General features: G+C 36.3%; 1 protein-coding gene across 1 annotated transcript in view; it reads right to left on the bottom strand.

Moving 5' to 3' along the window:
- Window positions 1-239: 239 nt before the first annotated feature.
- Window positions 240-20,040, bottom strand: part of GPC5 (glypican 5) — a 598,063-nt gene continuing 578,262 nt past the window's right edge. Inside the window, exon 8 of the mRNA XM_058800184.1 lies at window positions 240-432. Coding sequence (XP_058656167.1) covers window positions 275-432 — 158 coding nt within the window. The 3' untranslated portion in view covers window positions 240-274. The remainder of the gene's footprint in view (window positions 433-20,040) is intronic.

Below are 20,040 nucleotides of genomic sequence, written 5' to 3'. Positions count from 1 at the left end.
TGCTTTTAAGAGAAAGATTATCATAGACAACTTATTTTCAACATAAAATATTAAAAAAGAAAACATGACTTTTTATGACTATACAGGTGTTTAAATAAAAACCAGATAAAATATTACACAAAACTCTTTGTTAATATTCAGGGCTAAGATCACTGGCTGATCTTATACAAGATATCATAAATATTGCTATATTCACCAGATCCCTTATTCCAGGCTTGTGAGTAGGGATAAATAAATGACAATGAGATACATATATCAAGCCAGAAATAAGCAGTTACCAAAGAGTCAGAAGCAGTATTACCAAACTAATCAGCATAAATGTCACATAATCGGCCATTGCTGTACATCCTGCTCCAGCTGTGTCTAAAGTGCTGCCATCGTTGGTTTGATGGATTTGCTTTACGTCACTGAGGTTCGTCTTGTCTGGCATCCCTGCTGACACAAATAAGAAAATTCAGTATGATGCATGCCTTCTCACTACTGGCAACATATTATAGCAAGAAAAAATTTAAATATCCTCAGCGCACAGACTGTCTCAGTTTGGTTTTTAATTCTCATGTTACTGCCAAATTCAAATGCTTTATAATTGCATCTAGAAATAAGCACTATACTATAGGGCTATTCATCGCTGAAAGCATTTCTGAGCTCTGCCAACTCTGAACAGAGTTGTTCTTGTAGAAATACATCTCAACAAACATTTACAGACTGAAGTGAACAGTTTTGCAAGTCCCAGTAGTACCCGAAAGTCCACTGCTCACATCATTCTTGGATTTGAAGAAAAAGGAAATAATTTAATGTGAAATTTCTTGTATCTGGGTCTCAATATTATTGCAAAATAAAGTATAACTCATGGAAGTTATGCAGAAAAATATAGTTGTTGCTATATAAAACCTCCATTTTGGCACAATTTAAATAGACTTTACAATCATGTAAAGAAAAAGTTCTAAAGCTACCTTTAAACAGGAACCCTTTTACTGAGTTTCCAGCTGAATATTTGTACTTTTTTTTTTTTCCCAGGGTAAATATTTCTCCACCTCAAAACAGTACTCTTATGGAGCAAGGATGTAATCACCCGTTATATTTCCTCTGTCTGATTAAACATGGGAAACAGAAGGTCTTAGAGACACAGTGAAATTTGGTAGCATTGTCAGCTGCTTGTATCTGCTATGCATGCTTGTAGACTAACCGCCTTATCCCATATAATAACTTGTGGCATGCCACTATCAATCAAAATTAACAAGTCTAAATTCAGTGTTATTACATATAGCAAATATTGACACTGTAATTACACCGAGACTGAAAAAAGCTTCAAATAAAGCAAAGTCAATATTTATGTAATTAGGTCAATACATATATAATTCAGAAGGTAAACTCTACTGCTGGAACAGCAACATTAGAAAGAATCTCAGCTCTACTGAGCTGATATATTGATTTTACAGTCTGAGTTTCTGCATCAGTATTCACTGTTTAGGTGCTTCTTTCCTTTCTGTATCATTAGGAAAGATGAATAAACTTGTGAATCTTTTTTTTTTATTACTCAAAGTAACTATAACAAAGTATAAATATTTTAGTCATGGTGTTATCTTTGTTAAGCTGGTTTAGCAGAAGCTGCAGAGGACAGTCATTCTTAAAAAGAACAATTTTTTTTTTGTGCTTGCGTTAGAAGTATTCTTTTCTCTAAAAGCAGCTTGAAAGCTGCTTTTTGTGAACTTCTGCTCTATGTACTCATATATCCTTCCTGCAGCCTTGAAAAAAAGCATTAAGAGACGAGTCAGTTAAAGTCAAACATGCTGTCTGAAAAAACCTGCTGGATGCTTTCTGAAAAAAACTACTAGAAGGAATTAATATTCTTGCTGCTGTACTAAGCAGTTTACCCTGATATTTTGTGTGGATTTATCAATTCCATTCTCTTGCTGGAATTTGTGAAAATTAGCTGTATGTGTACAAAGCAAGTGGACACACAAGAAGGAAGAGTGACAGAACAGATGTACAGAAAGAGGGAATACGACTTTTCTTCATCATGTACTTTCAGTAACCAGTGTAGAAAAACATCAGTCAACCAATGCTTCACTGAAGGTATTTTGGGTGGATCATCACTATCAAGGTATATCAAGGGGTTTTCTTCAGGGAAGGTTTTTAAGTAGAAAAAAAGAAAAAAGTTTTCATAATTTTTCAGAGTTTTACTGAGGTCTTCTCATATTTAAAAAGACCAATTTCAGTAAGTGAAAAATTCAACTCTCACCTATGCAGCAAAGCAGTTCAGCAAGTGCTATAGGTGGAACAAAGTAGATTTTTCCAAGATTAACAGATACACTATAAGAGTAATGAAAGATTGGGCCTTATGCAGGACATAAATTATAAAAGCTAAATCATATAAAGATGAAAAATATTCTTCGATCTTGCAGTTGAAGAAATAACCAGCTTCCACTGAATATGTTTTGAATCTGAAGACAATGTGACTAGATAATAATGAATGACAGTCAGGTGTAATTTCTAGTGAAAATTTAATTTACAGTATTTCAAAAATAGGGATTTCTTTTGATGGGAATTTATTTTTTTCTTTCCAGCCTCAAATGAAAACTGCAGACTTTGGACATTCCCATGAAAGAAGTGTTATAAAATAAAGTTCAAACCTATCTATATGTTTTCCTTTGATCCATCAATATGCCATAAATCATTATGTATAATCTCTGATCTTAAATAAATACACTGTTAGAACTGTGGTGTAATCATGCAGCAAACCTGTCACCTATTCAGCCCCACAAGTCTATGCCTCACTTTGACTTTATTGAAATAAGATGTCCAAAAAGAATGTATAGACATCATCTGGTGAAAAAAATCACTGAAAAGAAAAACACTCCTTTAAAATAGCCTATTTGAACAGAGCCGTGCTATGCTGCTGGGGTTTTTTTAGCTCTAATAAGTAAAACTATAGATTTAATTCCTAAACCTAGGCTATCTTTTTTATTTAAATTAGTAAGTTTTGTTGTCCATTATGAATCAGGATTTAAACATATATGCCACCTTTCAAATATCATAATTTGTAAAAGAAGTGATCCTTCCCTGTAAATGAATTTAATTTTCATGGTTCACAGCATACTTGCAATGAGAGATATCCAATCATTTTTAGCAGAACAGACCAGAAATTAAGCAAACTTGTTTGGTTTTAAGCTCCTCACATGTCTGAAGCTGGAATTATGTTACAGAAAAGGCATTTAAGTTTCTGAAGTATCTCAAATTATCTCTGATAAATGCCTAGTTTAGTAATAAAATCATACTAGAACTAATATTTTCACTGGAAACATGGTGAAATTCAGAAGTCTCATCTGAGATTCAGGGGGATTTTTTTTTTCTGATGAATTTATAATTTCAGCAGAGGAGAAGATAAATAGCTTGGGAATCAAAATCCAAATACCATGTTTGCATAAGCCTACATAAAACAAAGCCGACAAGTATCACAGTTGTGTCCCCAGCATCAGCTCTGAAACTGTGTAAATAGCTGCAATTGAAAATATTGTCCTGCTCTGGTTTAGAGAAAATCAGCAAAAGAATTTCCACAAACATTGTGATTAATATTACAGCATCAGAACACAAGTTCAGTGTTTGGCAGAGCAAAATTTTATCTGTTTGCTGTGTTGTTTAAACAGTTCAGTTTGTGTCAGAAATGTTAAATAAGTGTGAGCACCTCCCCAAACGCAGCCTAAAGTAACATTATGTTGATGCTGAAGTGATGAGCATTAGAAGATTTGTAAGGGGCAAATAATTCCACTTATTTCTTGGTATTTTTAGAGTCTACATTTACACCTTGGGTGTAAATGGTTAAACAGCTACCTACAGGCATTTTAGGTATAGGAAAGAGAGGATGTACGCCATTTGGCATACAGCTGCTTGTCCAAAAGTAGCCTGATTTTTATAAAACACTTTAAGGATGTCTTGGACATCTTAGAGCATCTCCAGTGACTTTTGACCCTTCTTGGTAGACAACTGAATCAATGTTAATTACAGCAGCTTGCATTACAGTGAACACAGAGAAATAAGGAAATGCAGAAGAAGATGGTGGAATACTCAGATGTACACATTTGGTCTGAATTTGAAGAGACAAACCCTACACTTAATAACATCACAGGTTCAACACTGAGTGACCAGGGAGTGTTTCCCAATATATCCCCTACCATCAATCTTTATATCTTTGTTGGAAAACTAAAACTAAATATTGAATCATGTTGCATTGGCAAATAGACTACATTTTAGAAATTTTAGGTAGGAAAATAAATAATAAATAATAAAAAAAGAGGAATATTGATCAAGTTCATATTTTTTTCTCCTGTAGTAGTATATTTTCACTTTTATGCCTAAACCCTTGCCTTTAATCAATTTTGGTTTCAGCACCTGGTGTTGAAGGGCAGGATCGAGGGCTGCATATTGCCATGAAAGTAGCCAATATCTGATGTGTGCAGACATTTATGAGAAGCCAGTACTTCATGAAAGTGTTTCCTGTTAAAGCACAGAAAATGTCATTGCAGCTACATTTACATAGTTAAATATGTGTCCCAGAAGGAGATCCTTCAGGCAAGGTAATGTTGAGTGGCTCATGCCTGCTGTGCTCAGGGACAGCAATACCTAGAAGAAACTGCTAAACAAACCTCCTGTAGATGGTACAATGCCTTGCATGTCTTTTAAGCCACACACAGTGATCTCCCGGGCTCAGGGATCCAGTTATCATTTTGTTTGTTTGTTTTAGTTCAAAGTGTCCGAAATAAATATGAGGGCTCTGCTGCAACCCACCAGGTGGTGTTTTTATAACATGAAACTGAAGGAACGCATTACATACTCTGGGATATGATATCCAGGCAAGGGAAAGTGCTTGAAAATAAAAAGTCTGCTGTTGAGGGACTCTGCAGCGCAGAGAAACCCAAGCCTTCAGCCGTCTGGTTTGTGTTGCCTTTTGGAAGCAGTCCTTGGAATGAATTATCCACAGAACTTGAAGTTTACTTTGGAGTGACCAAGATCATTTTCCTTAATGATCACCATTAGTGTGTGATGCCTTGTGAAGGCTGACCTGGAACAGAGACTAGACAAAGCTAAAGAATAAAGTAGATATTTATTAGGAGCCCTCAATGGATCCACTTTGGGCAGCACAAGAACCCAGCCAGGGCCACACTCAAGATGAAACAAAAAATGGTCACCAAACAGATGACTGATCAGGGGGTCTTACACTTTTATAAGTTCTGGTCCATTAGCATGATGGAGTTAATTGTCTAATTACAGCTTTAGCCCATGAAGTCCCATCCTTCTTGTTTTTCTGTCTTCATTCTGCCATTGTTTATGCTCTTGGGCTGAGATTTGGATCATTTGTCCTTGGTCCCCAGCTAGAGGAGGAATTGTTCTGTCTGCCTACTCCATGAAGAGAGCTTACTATCCCCTAAAATGAAGCTCAGAACTTCCCACTAAAGTACAGAATGTGAAAAACATAAAAGCTAAAACCTGAGACATCAAGTGAACAAACATCCATACAATGTGGGTAGAGGTGAAACCAGGAGACAACTCACGAGCCAAGCGACTTGACAATGTAGACATAGACAATGAAATCACTTAAATTTGGAGTCATGCTTACTATCATAGGAAGGTTTTATAATGTGATATAAAACCTAGCAGCAAATTTTCAATGTCTTTGTAGGTCTCACCTCTGCAATTGGCCAGTCATTTATTTCAGTGAAAAGCAGTCATTATTGAGTTTTGATTGCTGCTCCTAAGTAGACCATGCAACCTGTATCAACATCCAAGGAGAACTCTGAGTACCAAAAAGCTAAACCTGAGCTGTATGCCACAAAGTGATGTGGAACAGAGAGATCATGTTCACCTAGAAACCAACTGAACTGCATAAATACTCAAGAAATAATTTTATCTAAAATCCTCCTTTTGTAACTTTGTAAATCCTAACAATCATTGTAATAATACACAAACCAACATAAATAGCAATTTTAACTGTAGAGGGAATATCAAGATGGAAGTAATCTCACATACAAACAAAGGAATAGTATTACTGTTATTGTTAGAAACCAATTAAGAAACCTGCCTAATGGTATTAGTTAAGAAAATTCTGCATAGTTAACAATATATTAGGAAATGAATCCAACATATCATGTTTAACTGTGCAAATTTCATGAAACCTGTATACGCAAGAAATAGAGTGTAACCAATGATCTTACCATGAGTCTGGCAAGTAATTTTAACTAAAAGAGCAGCAGACACTAAGTCTCTAGTCCAGTATTTGAAAGTTTTCTTTCAAAGTTGACAGTGGCATTTGTTTCACATTATCCATTAATGAACTCAGTATTTCCATTGAGAAAACAAAGCTTTTATGAGTTAATGTAACACAAACAAATGGTGTCATAGACCAAAACATTTCCATTTGTTTCACATTCTTAAGAATAAAAAAACGATAACATCATTTGTTGAAATAGCTAACATGTACTTTTTTAACTTGTAGGTCAGTTTTAGCATAAATAACATATATGTTAAAACTATATTGCTAAAAGAGCAAGTCTTAGGTGCCTAAAAGACTTGGGTTTATTTTCCAGAGACCAAAAATAACTATGTCTGAAGTAGAGAGACTCACAGTAACCTTCATTAGATCTATTCCTATTGCTTTCTTGGCCCATAGTTTCTAAATCCATGTTCATTACAAGACATGTTCATTATAACTTCAAGGCTCTAGGGTGCTAGAATCAGCATTGCCAATAATGCCTGTTTTAAATGAAGAAATCCATCTTTTCAATCCTTTTCACTATTGAAGGAGTTTTAACCTTTATCATTAACCTATGCAAAGGCTTTGTAATCAATACAAAATTAAAATAAGGCCAGAGTTCCATAAATCAGTCTGTGTAAAAGTAAGCAAATTCTTCATTCTCTGAATTTTCTTCTTATTAGTACTAGTTTCCTTCCTATGAGTCAGATATCCAGATGTCCTATATAAATTACTGTCCTTTGAAACAGTTTACCCATTATTCTTTGATTTTTTTTTTTCATTTTTTCTGCAGGAGATTTGTAATCAGCAACTCTGGATTATATAAAACTAACCATATAGAAGAAGGAGATGAATTTGAACTGAAACTCCTGAAATTAAGGTGTGAACTAGGTTTGAGGAAGAATGTTACCAGTTAGGGTCATTAAAAAAATGTAATATTTTTCAATTTAGCTCTTTTAATCATTCAGATTCCCCTGATTTATGGCCCAATTTCACAGCAGCAGTTCATTATTCTACTGTTTGTCTTCTTGCTATTTCTAAAATTAAAGTAGCAAAAAAAAAATCACTATTTTCTGGAAAATAAATCTGAACTAAACCAATTTCCAGTATCAAGATGTTCAACTAACTTGATAGTTTTTTTCTGATCCGTCTACCTAGAATTCCAGTCATTCCAGTCACTCCACTCTCTGTTAAAAAAACATCATCTGTAGATTAACTTGATCCCCAAAATACTGATACATTAAGTAGTTCTTAAGTTTTTCCTGAAAAGCAGATTTAATAGTTTTCTAGAACTTAAGTTTTCTTAGAAAACTTCCTAAGTTTTCTAGAACTTAGAACTTTTTAAGGGAGAAGTTTTTGCAGTTCTTTCCTTATCATGCCTGCAGATGGGAGATACTAAACTCAGCTGTTGCCGTGCAGTGGCACATTTAACACCCCCCTTGTGAACCTGTTCCCAAAGGTGAGTGGTCAGATCTGTGATTTTTCTTGATGAGTTGGTTTTACTGCCTCTTGAGCTCACTTTTAGAACCACCCCACAGTGGGATCTAGTGTGTGTTGGTAAGAGGAAGAAGAACCATGCTGTTATAATTTGGAAAAGAACTTAAGCTCTCAGCTAATCATAACATTGTCGCGCACCCAGAAGCAGACTAAGAAAATGTAAAATCTGCTGTTGATGTCTGACTCATCCCACATCAAAGACTGGATTACTGACTCAAAAAGGAAGTGTGGAGCAGTAAAGAAAGTAGATGTCCTTGTCTCCATTCCTCCACTGTAAACAAAAGCACAGCTTGTCTCCTTACAAATAAAAACGCAACACAGACATTCTCTTCAGTGCTTTCTCTTCCTCTCTAGGCTTACTTTCCATTCCACAAGTTTTAACTCAGCTACTATGTTGAAAATATGTCAAAAGCATAGAATTGAAAAGAATAAATTTTCCAGTATCATCTTAGAAATGCACTTCCTAATCAGATTATGAAGTTTTAAAAACCACAGTTTTTCACAGAAATTTTTCATCTCTGGCTTTCATCTCTGAGACTGTTCTTTCTGGCAGAGCATTTCAATTTCTTTCAGGCAAGATGAATATCGGTGATAAATTCTATGGTGCTTACTGATGAATATTGATCTGCATCCCTCAGTGTGTTTAGTGTTATGAAATGCCATAGGAAGCCTTGTGTCTCAGTGCATCCCACGAGTACAAGATCTTTGATCTGAAGTCACTAAACATAAGTAGTTAAACATCAAAATATGTGTCTTCTTTAAGTTAAGAGATAACCACTGGGCAATTCAGAGAACCAACTTGATATCTGCAGCAGTTTAACCTCTCCCTAGGAAAGCTGGCCTTGCAGAATTCCTATAAATATGTAGGTTCACACAAATATACAGCTCCAATTCAGTAACACTATAATAGTGCTGCTTCTGTTTTGCTCCCAAGCATCCATCCCTGAGCAGAAAATGACTGCTGATCACCCTGTGCTCCCACAGCCTAGCAAGGCTGACCATTGACTTGATTGGCTGCGGTTGACTCACTAGAAAAAAGTACTTACCAACAAAAGCAAGATATCAGTCTCCAGGCTAGCAGCAATGCAAGTAATGTAACACTCCTAAACATAACATGTCAGAAGGAGGAAAAGAAATATTGAGGGAAAAAGATTTGTTTCCCAGATTGGTAGTATGGACATTTGGGAAGCCAAAATAAAAAGAAAATCTATATGACTTCAAGAGTTTATTCTTGAAAATATGTCACTTGTGCCTGATCCTTTCTTCTAACTGAGTGCCCATCTATGTTACCTCACTTAATTAACCTAAATATAAACAACAAAACAGAACTGCTGTTTCTGGTTAATTTGATCATTTTGACATATTTTCTAAACAGGATTTTAGTCACAACCCAGCTCTTCAAAGACAGCAGGAACACAGATGGATGAGAAACAGCTGAACTTTCACAGTTTAAGTTTTTAGCCTGAAGATATTGATCCAAGAGAGAAAGAATTGAGTAAATAATGGATGAGGGCTGAAAAGCAAAGAGAAGAGAGAAAGGTGACCTCTATTTAAAGCTATTCTGTGTGGACTGTAAGTTAAGGACACTATAGGTTTGCATTTAAGTTGGGCTACCATTGTCAGTGAAAAGGTACGTCAAAGTGCAAAAAATGCTTTTTCCACGCATGGGTGAGTCATGGGAACAGAGGGGAAACCCTGTATCAACAGACCAAGACCACCTCGACCACCTCCTCCACCCCACTCCTGTTTCCTCTGAAGATTTAGCATGCAGCAAAAGAAGGGGAGATGGTAACAGTGACCTTGGCAGACAACATATTCACCTTTTTCTACCTTTAGATGAAGAGAAGGAAGATTGGATTCAGATCCCACAGTCAGTGCAGCAGAGAAAGTTTTGCCAGAAGCCTCAACCCAAAAGTCAATGTATGCCAGATTACCTGAGAACAATAATTGACATCCCAGAGTTTGTTTCCCAGAGGTTTTTTTAAGTTGATGTCCCTACCTTAGTAGAAGTGTCATTTCTTGGGAATTAGTAGGGAGGGAAATCATTCCAGTGGAGTAAAGCCTGGGTATGAAGCACTTTAAAGCACAATAGAGCTTTGTGCCCCAAAACTGCTTTTGTTTTTAAATAGTCTTCTTCCAAAAAATGGCAGCTGAATAATGAAATGGATACTTTACAGACCACCACAGGTTTGCTTTTCAGTCTGACACCAAGGATTTGTAATTTCATGGAGAGATTAAAGGTCGCGGCATAAGTTTGGGTGAATGTTCAAAACAGAGAAAGGACACCCTGGTTCAAATTATACCTATTTCTAGCAGTACAGACAGTTCTGAAGAAAGGTATCTTATCAGGGCAATGGGATTTTTCTCTGTTAAGGGGCTCCAAATAGCCTCTCTGAAGAAAATTAGCATATGTATAAGGTGAAGAGTTGGAGTGCCTGGCTCCTAAAGCAAAAAAAATATAAGCTCAGTCTACAGTGAAAAAAGCTTGCATCTTAAAAAAAGTGAATTAATTACACAGATCTTCTCTTACCACTCAAGTGTTAAAATAATCCCATGTTTACTTTAAAGCATTTGATTTTGGGAAGTTAAGTTTAGGCAAGTTGGGTGGTTTTGTTGTTTTTTGTTTTTTTTTTTTTAATGATATCAATTATATACATATGTATAAAAGATTTTGGCAAATCTGGCCACAACTTGAGGTAAAGAAGCAATGGAAACATTAAAAAAAATAGGCTACTGAAGTACTATCATCAGCATCTACAACCAGTGTAAGACCAAGACTGAACTTACACAAACTAGATATTTGGCATAAAAACATGGAAATAATTACATGAGTAAAGAGGCAGATTTGGAACAGAATGAATGCATGCATTTAAAAGGTAATGTGAGTTAAACAACAAATTAAATTCTCCAAAAATAGTTCAGCAGAATAAGCAGATGGGTTAAACTGATGAAAATGCCGACTGTAGGTTTTTAATAAGTCAATAAAACTACAAGTCTGGGAATGTCATGTAAGTTTAAGTGGTAATCATGACATTTCCTCCCTTGTGGTGTGCTCTCTTCCTAAGAGCCCCCTCTTTTTCCTTCAGTCTCACGGATGAGTTACATCACGTCATGCCTCTCCTCCACACAGGAGGAGTTCCAGGACGTGTTCAGCACACTCCAGTCATGCTCCAGCAGTTTCCACAGTCAGCAGGGAATTAGGGAGCAGCAGAGACTCTCAATGTTTACAGCAGGGAGAAAAGTATCAAATTGCAACACCCTCCCAGACATCAGATCAAGATGATGTCTCCTCACTTTGCCAGACAGAATACCAATAAACAACTCTGATTTTGGGAGCAGAGCTGCAGAAAGGAGAAAGATGGGATTAATTCTTCCAGGGTTTACTGCTCTGTCTATCTGGGCTCTGAGGGTGACCCTAGTGCAGGCCATGATGGTGCTTGTGGGGTGCAGTCCTTAGCACCTGAGGAGTCCTGGGTTGGTGACTGAGCAAGTTCTGAGCACTGCTCAGTCATACCTAGGCAAATTGAGGTATTGATTGAGACCAAGGTCCATCAAGGAATACCAGTCAGAGGATAGAGTAGGAAATTGGGCCAGAATCGGGTCTGGAGAAGAGGTTTCATTCAGCATTGGCTTGGGGCCATTCAGGGGGCAGGACTAGGAATGATTGTATATGCAGGATAGCTCAGAGAAGGTCTAGGTGCACAGGACAGAGCTGCCGTGGGGCTCTTGGGCCAAGAAAATATGGCTGGGACCACAGGTGAGGCCAGTCAGAACCATCAAGGGTTGGCATAGGGACCATGGTTACATCTCAGTGGCAGCTGTCTGAAATTAAATCTTAATTCGTGTGATTTCCTCAGCACCCTCATGGGAATACCTGAGGTGCTCAAGGAATACCCTGAGATCTCATCCACTTTCCATAGCGTTGCTGGATGCTGCAAAAGGTTCTTGTTCCATTTGTGCCTCTGGATAGGGCACAGGCAACACAGTTTGGATGAGCAGTTGGTACAGCGGCCCTCACACAGCAGAAGCCTCCCTCCATTCCTCATGGTGCTGGCAGCCATCTCAGCCCTCTCGCTCTGCATTACGGGCCTGAGAAGAGAGGCAGGAGTTATACAGGCAGACCCAGGGAATTCCTGCTGGTGCTGGGAGTGCGTGCCAGTAGCTGGTAGGGCACTCTCTGAGGAGGAACTTACAGAGTCTTACACTGACCTGATGATTCCACCAAATGGGCAAAAGAACAAAATCCTATTGGAAAATGCCGGTCCATTTGGGCAAAACTACTGTAATTCCTCACATTTATTCATAACAAAAGTTGATTTCAGTAGCCTGTTTAGTCAAATGCATGCTGATATTGTCACTAAACTGTGCACCTGCCACTTGATTCAGTCATCCCTTGCTGTAGTCTTTGCATTCCTCAAGCTTCTCTTTAAATAATTCAGTCGAGATCTGACTAGTTGTATGGAACATCTTTCATTGAGATTAAAGACAGATGAATGTGTTGTGAATAATATAATGCCTCTTGCTTGATTATTCCCAGCCTTTTCCATGGGAACTTATTTCATAGTTCAAACCTTTAATTTCCTATTAAAAAATAAAGGATTGAGATAAGACTATGTAAGCTTATACAGGTAATGTTTTAGCACACTAGTGTCAAGCATAAAGTTGTTGCAAACAAAATAAAACAAAGAAAAAAATCTCAATTTTTAAAATCAAGAATTACATCCCTTTTACAATTTTTGGTTGGTGGAAAAATATCAACAATAACAATATTATTATATCTTTAAAAATCAGGTACTAAATGACTTTAAAAAGATTTTTCCTGGGAAAAACCCTGTCTGAAAGATTGGCTAATTTAGGCAAATTGTGTAAGTTTTCTGCATTCTCAGGGATGTTTTTAGCTTTCCATGGAGTATTACAAATTTATTAATAATGTGGTCAGTTTTCCGAGGGAAAAAAAAATAAATTTGCCATTCATAATGCTTGAAAATATTGAATGGTGTACACAGAGTGAACAAAATTGCTAGATGCTACTGAAAGCAGGGAAATATCTTGCTCTTTAAACCTTTTATTGTCACAGTGGTCAGCTTGCCAAATGCAAACTACTTTTAGTGGCTTTCTCTGTATATGGAAGGCGGAAGCATAAATAAAGGAGATTTTCTCCACACAGGTGATCTGATTTATAAATAGAGAGTGAATAACAAATATATTTAACACCATATATCAATAAAAATCCAAAGGAAGTATGATTAGACATTGCTACAAAATTGTAATTTAAAGACTGATTTCATTCTAAATGTAAAAAAGCCCTTTCTTTTACTACTATATTTAGTGAATTGTAACCTTGGTATTCTTTTAAAACCCATCAGTAAAATAGGTTTTTTAATTTAATCAGGAATATAGAAACTTCAAGAATAAAGAATTAGAGATGCATTCTATTTTGACTGTTAAGTTATTAAAAATTGCATTTTGTTTTACACTTAAACTGCATGCCCAAAATAGCATGTTTGAGACAGTGAGTCGGTCTTATTCTGATTTTTGTCTGACTTGAAAATGAGTTGTAAATGGGAAAATGGAGACACACAGACATAAATAATTATTCATTCCCAAGCATACTTTCAGATGACACATCTGGGCTGTGTATGGATATCTTGATATATTAAAATTCAATGGCCTGCACTATGCACAAAATCAGACTAAATGATCAAAATGGAATCCTTTTAGCTGTAGACTTAATAAGCTATGTGCAGATTGAAATCCTCTTGAACTGGAATTAATACTTATTAGCCAGGCTTCCACATTATTTCTTCAACTGAAAACTCTCTAATTATAGGGAATCAGATAAAAATGTTCACAAACAGGGTAGCCTTAACTGGTGAACTTGACTTGACCAGACTCATGGAGGTTGTTTTTAATTCTTGGATTATTTGAAAATTGTTTTCTTTTTTTGAATTGAAAGTAATACCAACATTTTCAATATGTATTTCTACCACAAATTTCTTACATTTGCATATTTTGCCATACTTTTTTGAACTTTTATAATGTGCAAGTGACAATCATCTTTCAAAGATATATTTCTTATCACAAGAGACTGTTTTGTCAGGAGCACTTTTGCATCAAAATGAATTCACAGCTTCTAAAGAGATGAATTTCTGAAAATAGGTCTTTACTAGCTGAATGCTGACAGACACTTACCTGAAGCTCTACACTCAGCACTGTCCAAGTCCCCAAGCACCACCTAGGCACTAGAAATTCTGTACCTTGTCTCTTCCCCATGTTTTGTATTCAGATGACATTTTTCAAAGTCTTCCTGTATGCAAATACTTTCCCTGGAAAGATATTTTACCTCTGGGAGTGCAGGTGATTTTTTGCTCTTCTTTATTAGTGATAAGAACCTGAGAAACAGACGATTAAATATGAGAGGCCTTCCTCCATGGCTATTGTGTCAGTACTCTAGACCTTTCTGTCTATTGTTAAAGGAGTATCTCAAAATAGTTCATGGTCTAAATGTTCAGTAACAATATTAAAATTACAGCTAGGCTGTGCTCAGCATTTTTGCCCTGTGGAGTGATTATGAAGGAAGAAAACACAGCTACCCAAATCTGCATCTCCTAAACCACATTTTCAGCTTGTATAACAGAAGGTGTGTAATTTATTATTACTTTTTAAGTATCCTTTCCAGTATACTGTGGTCCCAGCGTAACCATGATTTATAACATACCCCAGGTTTTCTGAAACATTTGGCTTACATTGAAGTGCAACTTGAGGTGGTCATTTGGCTTAAGAAGACTATTTATGCTAATATGTAATTAATTATTTTAGCATTCCCAGGCATATTTCCAGACATTTTGAAGGAGAGAGAAACCTTCTTTATTATAAAGAAAAGAAGAAGAAAAAGTAAAAAAGACTATAAAATCAAGGTTAATATTAATGTTAAAGATGTTACATGTTGAGAAGGTGCAAGGTTAGCATGATAACGGTTTGATCATGTTCACATTAATTGGTTTAATTAATGGCTACCCCCTACAACACACTCTCCCCATAGAGAAATAGTACAGCTGTTTAGGGACAGACTGCCCAAACATGTTTGCATGACCATCAGGAGAATGAAAATCCAGAAATCCTGGCCCAGTGGTCCCTCTGCATCCACAGAAAGACAAAGAAAGCAAAGCAGGCCCCACTAAGTCTGCTGTAAGATGGATTATATCCACTTTTGAGTCTACCAGTCATGGCAAGGCTGGATTTACAAGGTCAATGATACACTGGCTATGTCCAAACATTAAGTGTGAAAATGCTGAAATTTTAACAAAGCTAGCTTAGTGAAAGAAACCCCAAACTTGTTTTTTCAGGAGAGTTTAAAAAAAAAATCTCTATATTATTTATTTTGTAGTTCCTTGCCAAATTTATTCTTTATTTGCACAACCACTATAGCTGATATACAAGAATTATTTACAGATGGATTTTTTATTTACTTATTTGGAGAGTGAGTGTTTGCATTTTGTTTCATATTGAAGTCTAAACAAGAGAATTTCTTGACATTAGAATTTCTTAACATTAGATCTGTTAAATGTAAAGAAAAGCTGGAAAGTTTCTTTAGAGAAAGCTTTTATTTATATGCACCATTTATGTAATTGTTTATGAATGGACTATATTGAAAAAAAGTGTATTAAAAAGAGCCATTGCCCTGGATATCTTCTGCTCTTGAAATCTTTCCAGTGTCATTAGAAAGCTGACTTCTCTCCAAGACTGGAATTCTTTTGTGATCTTTTAAGAACTGCAAAGTGTAGTAAAAGTCAGTAATGTTTGGAGATTTTCAGAATCCACTTAATTATTCAGAGAACAATTGTTTCAAAAATGTTTAGATTTTATCAAGTCTGCACTAATAATATCTAGCCCGAGTCAGTACTTTGTCTATCTCTTACTAATGCTATCCAAACCGCTAAAGCATCCCAAAGGGAGAAGAGCTGGAAGAACTCAAAACTGTCATGAAGCAATTATTGCTGGGCAGACTGCTTCATATCCATGTGTTCAGCACATCTATTTCAATTTGTTTCTGGCAAGAAGGAATATAAAATTAAGGATTCACACTGAGGAAGAAACAGGAATAATATTCAATGAATTCAAAGTAGGCAATAAACCAATTTATCCTACAGTACAACTACAGATACTTTCAAGTGAATGTAATTATTTCAGAGCATCTGGAGGAAAATTCTCAGGGCAAGAGGGATTTCTAATTTTTAATACAGGTAATTGTTTAAATCTATGTGTAACTTGACTTCTGAGAGTACACATGTACATTAGGAAAATTATATATCTGTCTGATAAATTAATATATTTGGGTAAAGCTTTTTTCCAATTTTTTCTATCCTGAATGAAAATGGATAAAAAACCCCACTTCAACAAGAATACAAATATAGATTATCAGCTTTAAAAAATGCTATATTTTTGTTTGGTTTGAGGTTGGGTTTTTGGCTGGTTGGTTAGTTGGTTGTTTTGTTTATGGGGGTGGTTTTCTGTTTGTTTTTTTCTTGAGGAAGAATGACTTTAAAATACTTATAGATGAAAACTGATAAGGTAAAAAAGAAAACCTGTGTGCTTGCTGGTGAGCTGCTCTGGACAGATGCAATCAGAGAGGCTGCTGGGGGCTGGCTACCCAGTCAGAGCACGAATAGCCCCAGCCAAGATTCCTGTCCGTGCCAGGTTTGTAATGGGGACAGGAGTCCATCCACACTACAAAAATTGTACAGATAAGGGGAGACAGATGAACAATCAAAATGTTCAGAGCTTCAGGACTTCAAAATTATCCTGAATGATGGTTCAATTTTGTCTGAGCATTGAAAGCACCTCTACAGGTAGTCTGAACAGTAAAGTTGCCCTGGAGCCTTGACTACAGGCCACTGTTTTCAAAGCAATTGCTGAATAAAATACAGGCAATGCGAGCTAAGGTGGACAGATTTCCAAAAGATGGCCCTGTAACAGAGCAAAAATAACAAATTGAAGCTTTTCAGCTGGAAGATGTGTTCATCTACAAAAAAGTCCAGCATTATGTGCATAATTTCTAGACTCCAACATCCAAAGATCTCTCCCATGACACATGTAATTCCTGCATTTCCAGCACAGCACACCCAACCCAGTACCCTTGAATGTATTGAAAAAGTTCGGTACTATAGGCTAAAAAGTTTACTACTGCTAGGCTAACTATATTATAAGTACTGTTCAAACAATTTATCAATACTAATCTCTGGATTCCACTGCCCAGTAATGTTCCTGATTAATGTTGATTTGGCTGGTTGTCCAAGAATCTAGATGAGAAAACAGCTTCTTGAAGCACTTCTTCAAAGTGCATGAGAGGGTTTTTAATTATCTCTCAGACTTATAGAGACATTTGGGAAAGATCATGATGGCCAGTAAATGTAATAATAAGAAATGAAGTGTCAGCATATGCAGAAGTAAAGCAAAGTCCCTCAATGAGAAGGAAATCCTCTTTCAAGTAAACACATTTGTGTGTGAGCATATCTGGGGCCGAATAAAGTGAAATAATAGCTCAGAAAAAAATGGAAATGATTGACAACTGAAGCAGGTTTAGGTCAAAAACATTATTGATCAATAGAATCTTCAGAAATTATTTTAGATTTTTGCACCCAGTATGGCTGTTCTCATATCCTGATGCCAAAGAGTAGGATGTACTTTTCTGTCAGACCTCTCCAGCAACAGGAGCTTTCAGCTCTTGAAATTACTGAACAAGGATACTAGACTTAGTGCTTTTAGGCAATCCTCTTGGTGATTCTTCCATTTGAGCCTGAACATGATACATGCTTTACATTAAGACATCTACTCCAGCTCTGTTGCTTCCCTGCAATTCACTGCTGGTGGTTTTGTGGTTGTTTTGGGTTTTTTTCTTTTTTTTTTCCCCTGGTACATGTGCTTGTACACTCACTCTCTGCCATATCATGAGTGAGTACTAATTTTTCCAAGCAGCCTGTTGTGGTTAGAAAGAATGATGGTGGAGTTGGTGGGACATGGATTCTGAATGAAGCTCAGAACAGAACCAAACAGATTATGGATTTCCACACTACTTTTGCAACAGAGGCCTTGATGCACACACCAGTGAGCTACAGTGGGAGGCCTTTCTCGTAGTATTGTAGAAAATTCCTGGCATGTGGAATGACACTTCATGGGAGAAACTAGGGTAAGAGGTGAATTCCCTTAGGGAATAAGCAAGTTCCTAAGGCCTTTCTGTGCATCTCAACTGTGGAACCACTTGTCTGGCAGCATAGCAAAAGCACTCATCTCCTGAATGTAGACACACACGTGATTCAGCTGCCTGCCTACATTTAGTAAGGCCTGTTTCGGGCCCTGCCAGGTATCCTGCTTTCCTACTTACTGTCAGTTGAGAGGAATGGTGACTTGCTGTGACATCTGTGCTCAACCTGTTGGCCTCCAATCTTGAATACTCTTGCATACCTTGGAAGATGTTATGTACCTGTCAGTACAGACATAGAGGAATCCCACTATTGTTGTCTTCCACTGTGGTATCAATCAAAATTGGTTTGAGTTGTCATCTTGACATTGCATGGTCCATCTCTGCTTCCAATATTTAGAGGTATTGTAGATATTCCTGTCCTTTATTCCTGTTTATAATTAGGCTTGCTCTTTTCCTGTGGACAAATCAATTTCTTTGAATGACAACTTGAATTTGAAGGAAAGCCGTGTCTCATCCAAAGGAATATCCAAATAACCATTTATCAGAAGCAAAATGTTTATAAATTTCTTCCAAGTCTATCAGATCCAGTATCTGTCAGGGAGAATGTGCAGTTCTGGTGATTGTCTGACAGCTGCTGTAGTTGGCTTTCATAAATGGGAATATAATTGATGTTGATGAAGCCTTTGAAAAGTCATGAAAGAAAATAATATGCTGGTTGTCTGAATGTACTAAGGTGGGTTCCTATTTTTCTTCATTTTTCAGATTGTTTCATAATTTGAAGATAGATACTTGCATGTATATGGAAGTGTGTACAAAAAACCTGACTATCTAATGTTTCATACATAACAAAACAATTCTCTTTCATATGTTTTTAGCTCATATTTTTCTCATTCTTGGACTGCGATATATGCATATAATTTTTCCATGTCTATATTTTATGATCAGTTGCTATAAATCACACACCCCACAGTTACAGTTATTCACTGACATTACTTAGAAACTCAGGTTTTGTTGCCACTTCCTAAGTGGTGTCTGAGGATGATAGAGTGAAAAATGACATTATGATGTACATATGTTACTGACATCTGGGTTTTATCCCAATACCATACCTGTTAAATAATTTTTTTCTATACAGCTATATTGTGTGCAGTTAACACAAAAGTACATGAAGACATGATTTTAGGCACAAAAATCAGGGACGGATCATTCCATCTGTAACTGAAATTAATCCTTTCCAAAAAGTCTGAAAAAGAATGATATATTTGAAAAAAGTAATTTCATTTTAGTGTTAATCAAAATAAACTGACAATTAACAGAATTAGCACTGACTGTTTCTACCAGAAAAAATTCCAAGAACTGTAAAGACCTGCATTTTGGTCATAATGACCTTCAATCAAAGTGACTTTCAGTTGCAGAGAACTGGATAATGGATGCTAGTGCATCAGTCCAGCTCTACAATTCCTACAGCACATTAATGCTGCGTTCATCTCCTTCTGCAGGTTGTACCTTTCAGAATATAAAAAGAACATTTCTTTTGCAGGTCTTGTCAATCTCCTTGTTTTCATGAGAACATGTCTAGTTTTAAACCATCCTATTTCATGAAAGTTCAGAACATATGTTGTAACGACAAGACTGTGCTCTTTAATCTACACTTCATTACACATTCTTTGATAGCTTTATTACTCTTTTGAATTTTATACCTGCACAAGGAACATCTGTTTCTCCTTTTCTTTCTTTTCTAAGTACATTGTGATACATCTATTACAGTAACCGATTTACTTCCTGTTTTCTTTCTCTATACTGCATGTAAAAATGATGTGTGCATCAAAAGCAGTGGCTAGTAGGACTATTAGGAGCAAAGTGAGCATCTTGTTTAATTTCTGCTCCAATTGCTTTTGCATACAGGTCAGACCTGTGTTTATAGTATTTTCTTCAATATTTCCTCTAAATTTAATCTCTACAGGGAGTGAAATTTATTTCATTTTCCACTGTCTTGCTCACTATTTCACTAGAATCATGCCGATTTTAAGTGTATATGACATTTCAAGTTCAACAGAATGCCCTTATTGAGATATCAAAATTCATATCTTTATTA

Source organism: Ammospiza caudacuta, chromosome 2, assembly GCF_027887145.1.
Source record: "Ammospiza caudacuta isolate bAmmCau1 chromosome 2, bAmmCau1.pri, whole genome shotgun sequence".
In the NCBI taxonomy this organism is placed as follows: Eukaryota; Metazoa; Chordata; class Aves; order Passeriformes; family Passerellidae; genus Ammospiza; species Ammospiza caudacuta.
The sequence above is the reverse complement of the archived record's forward strand: the minus strand, read 5'-3'. Positions and strand labels throughout refer to the sequence as shown.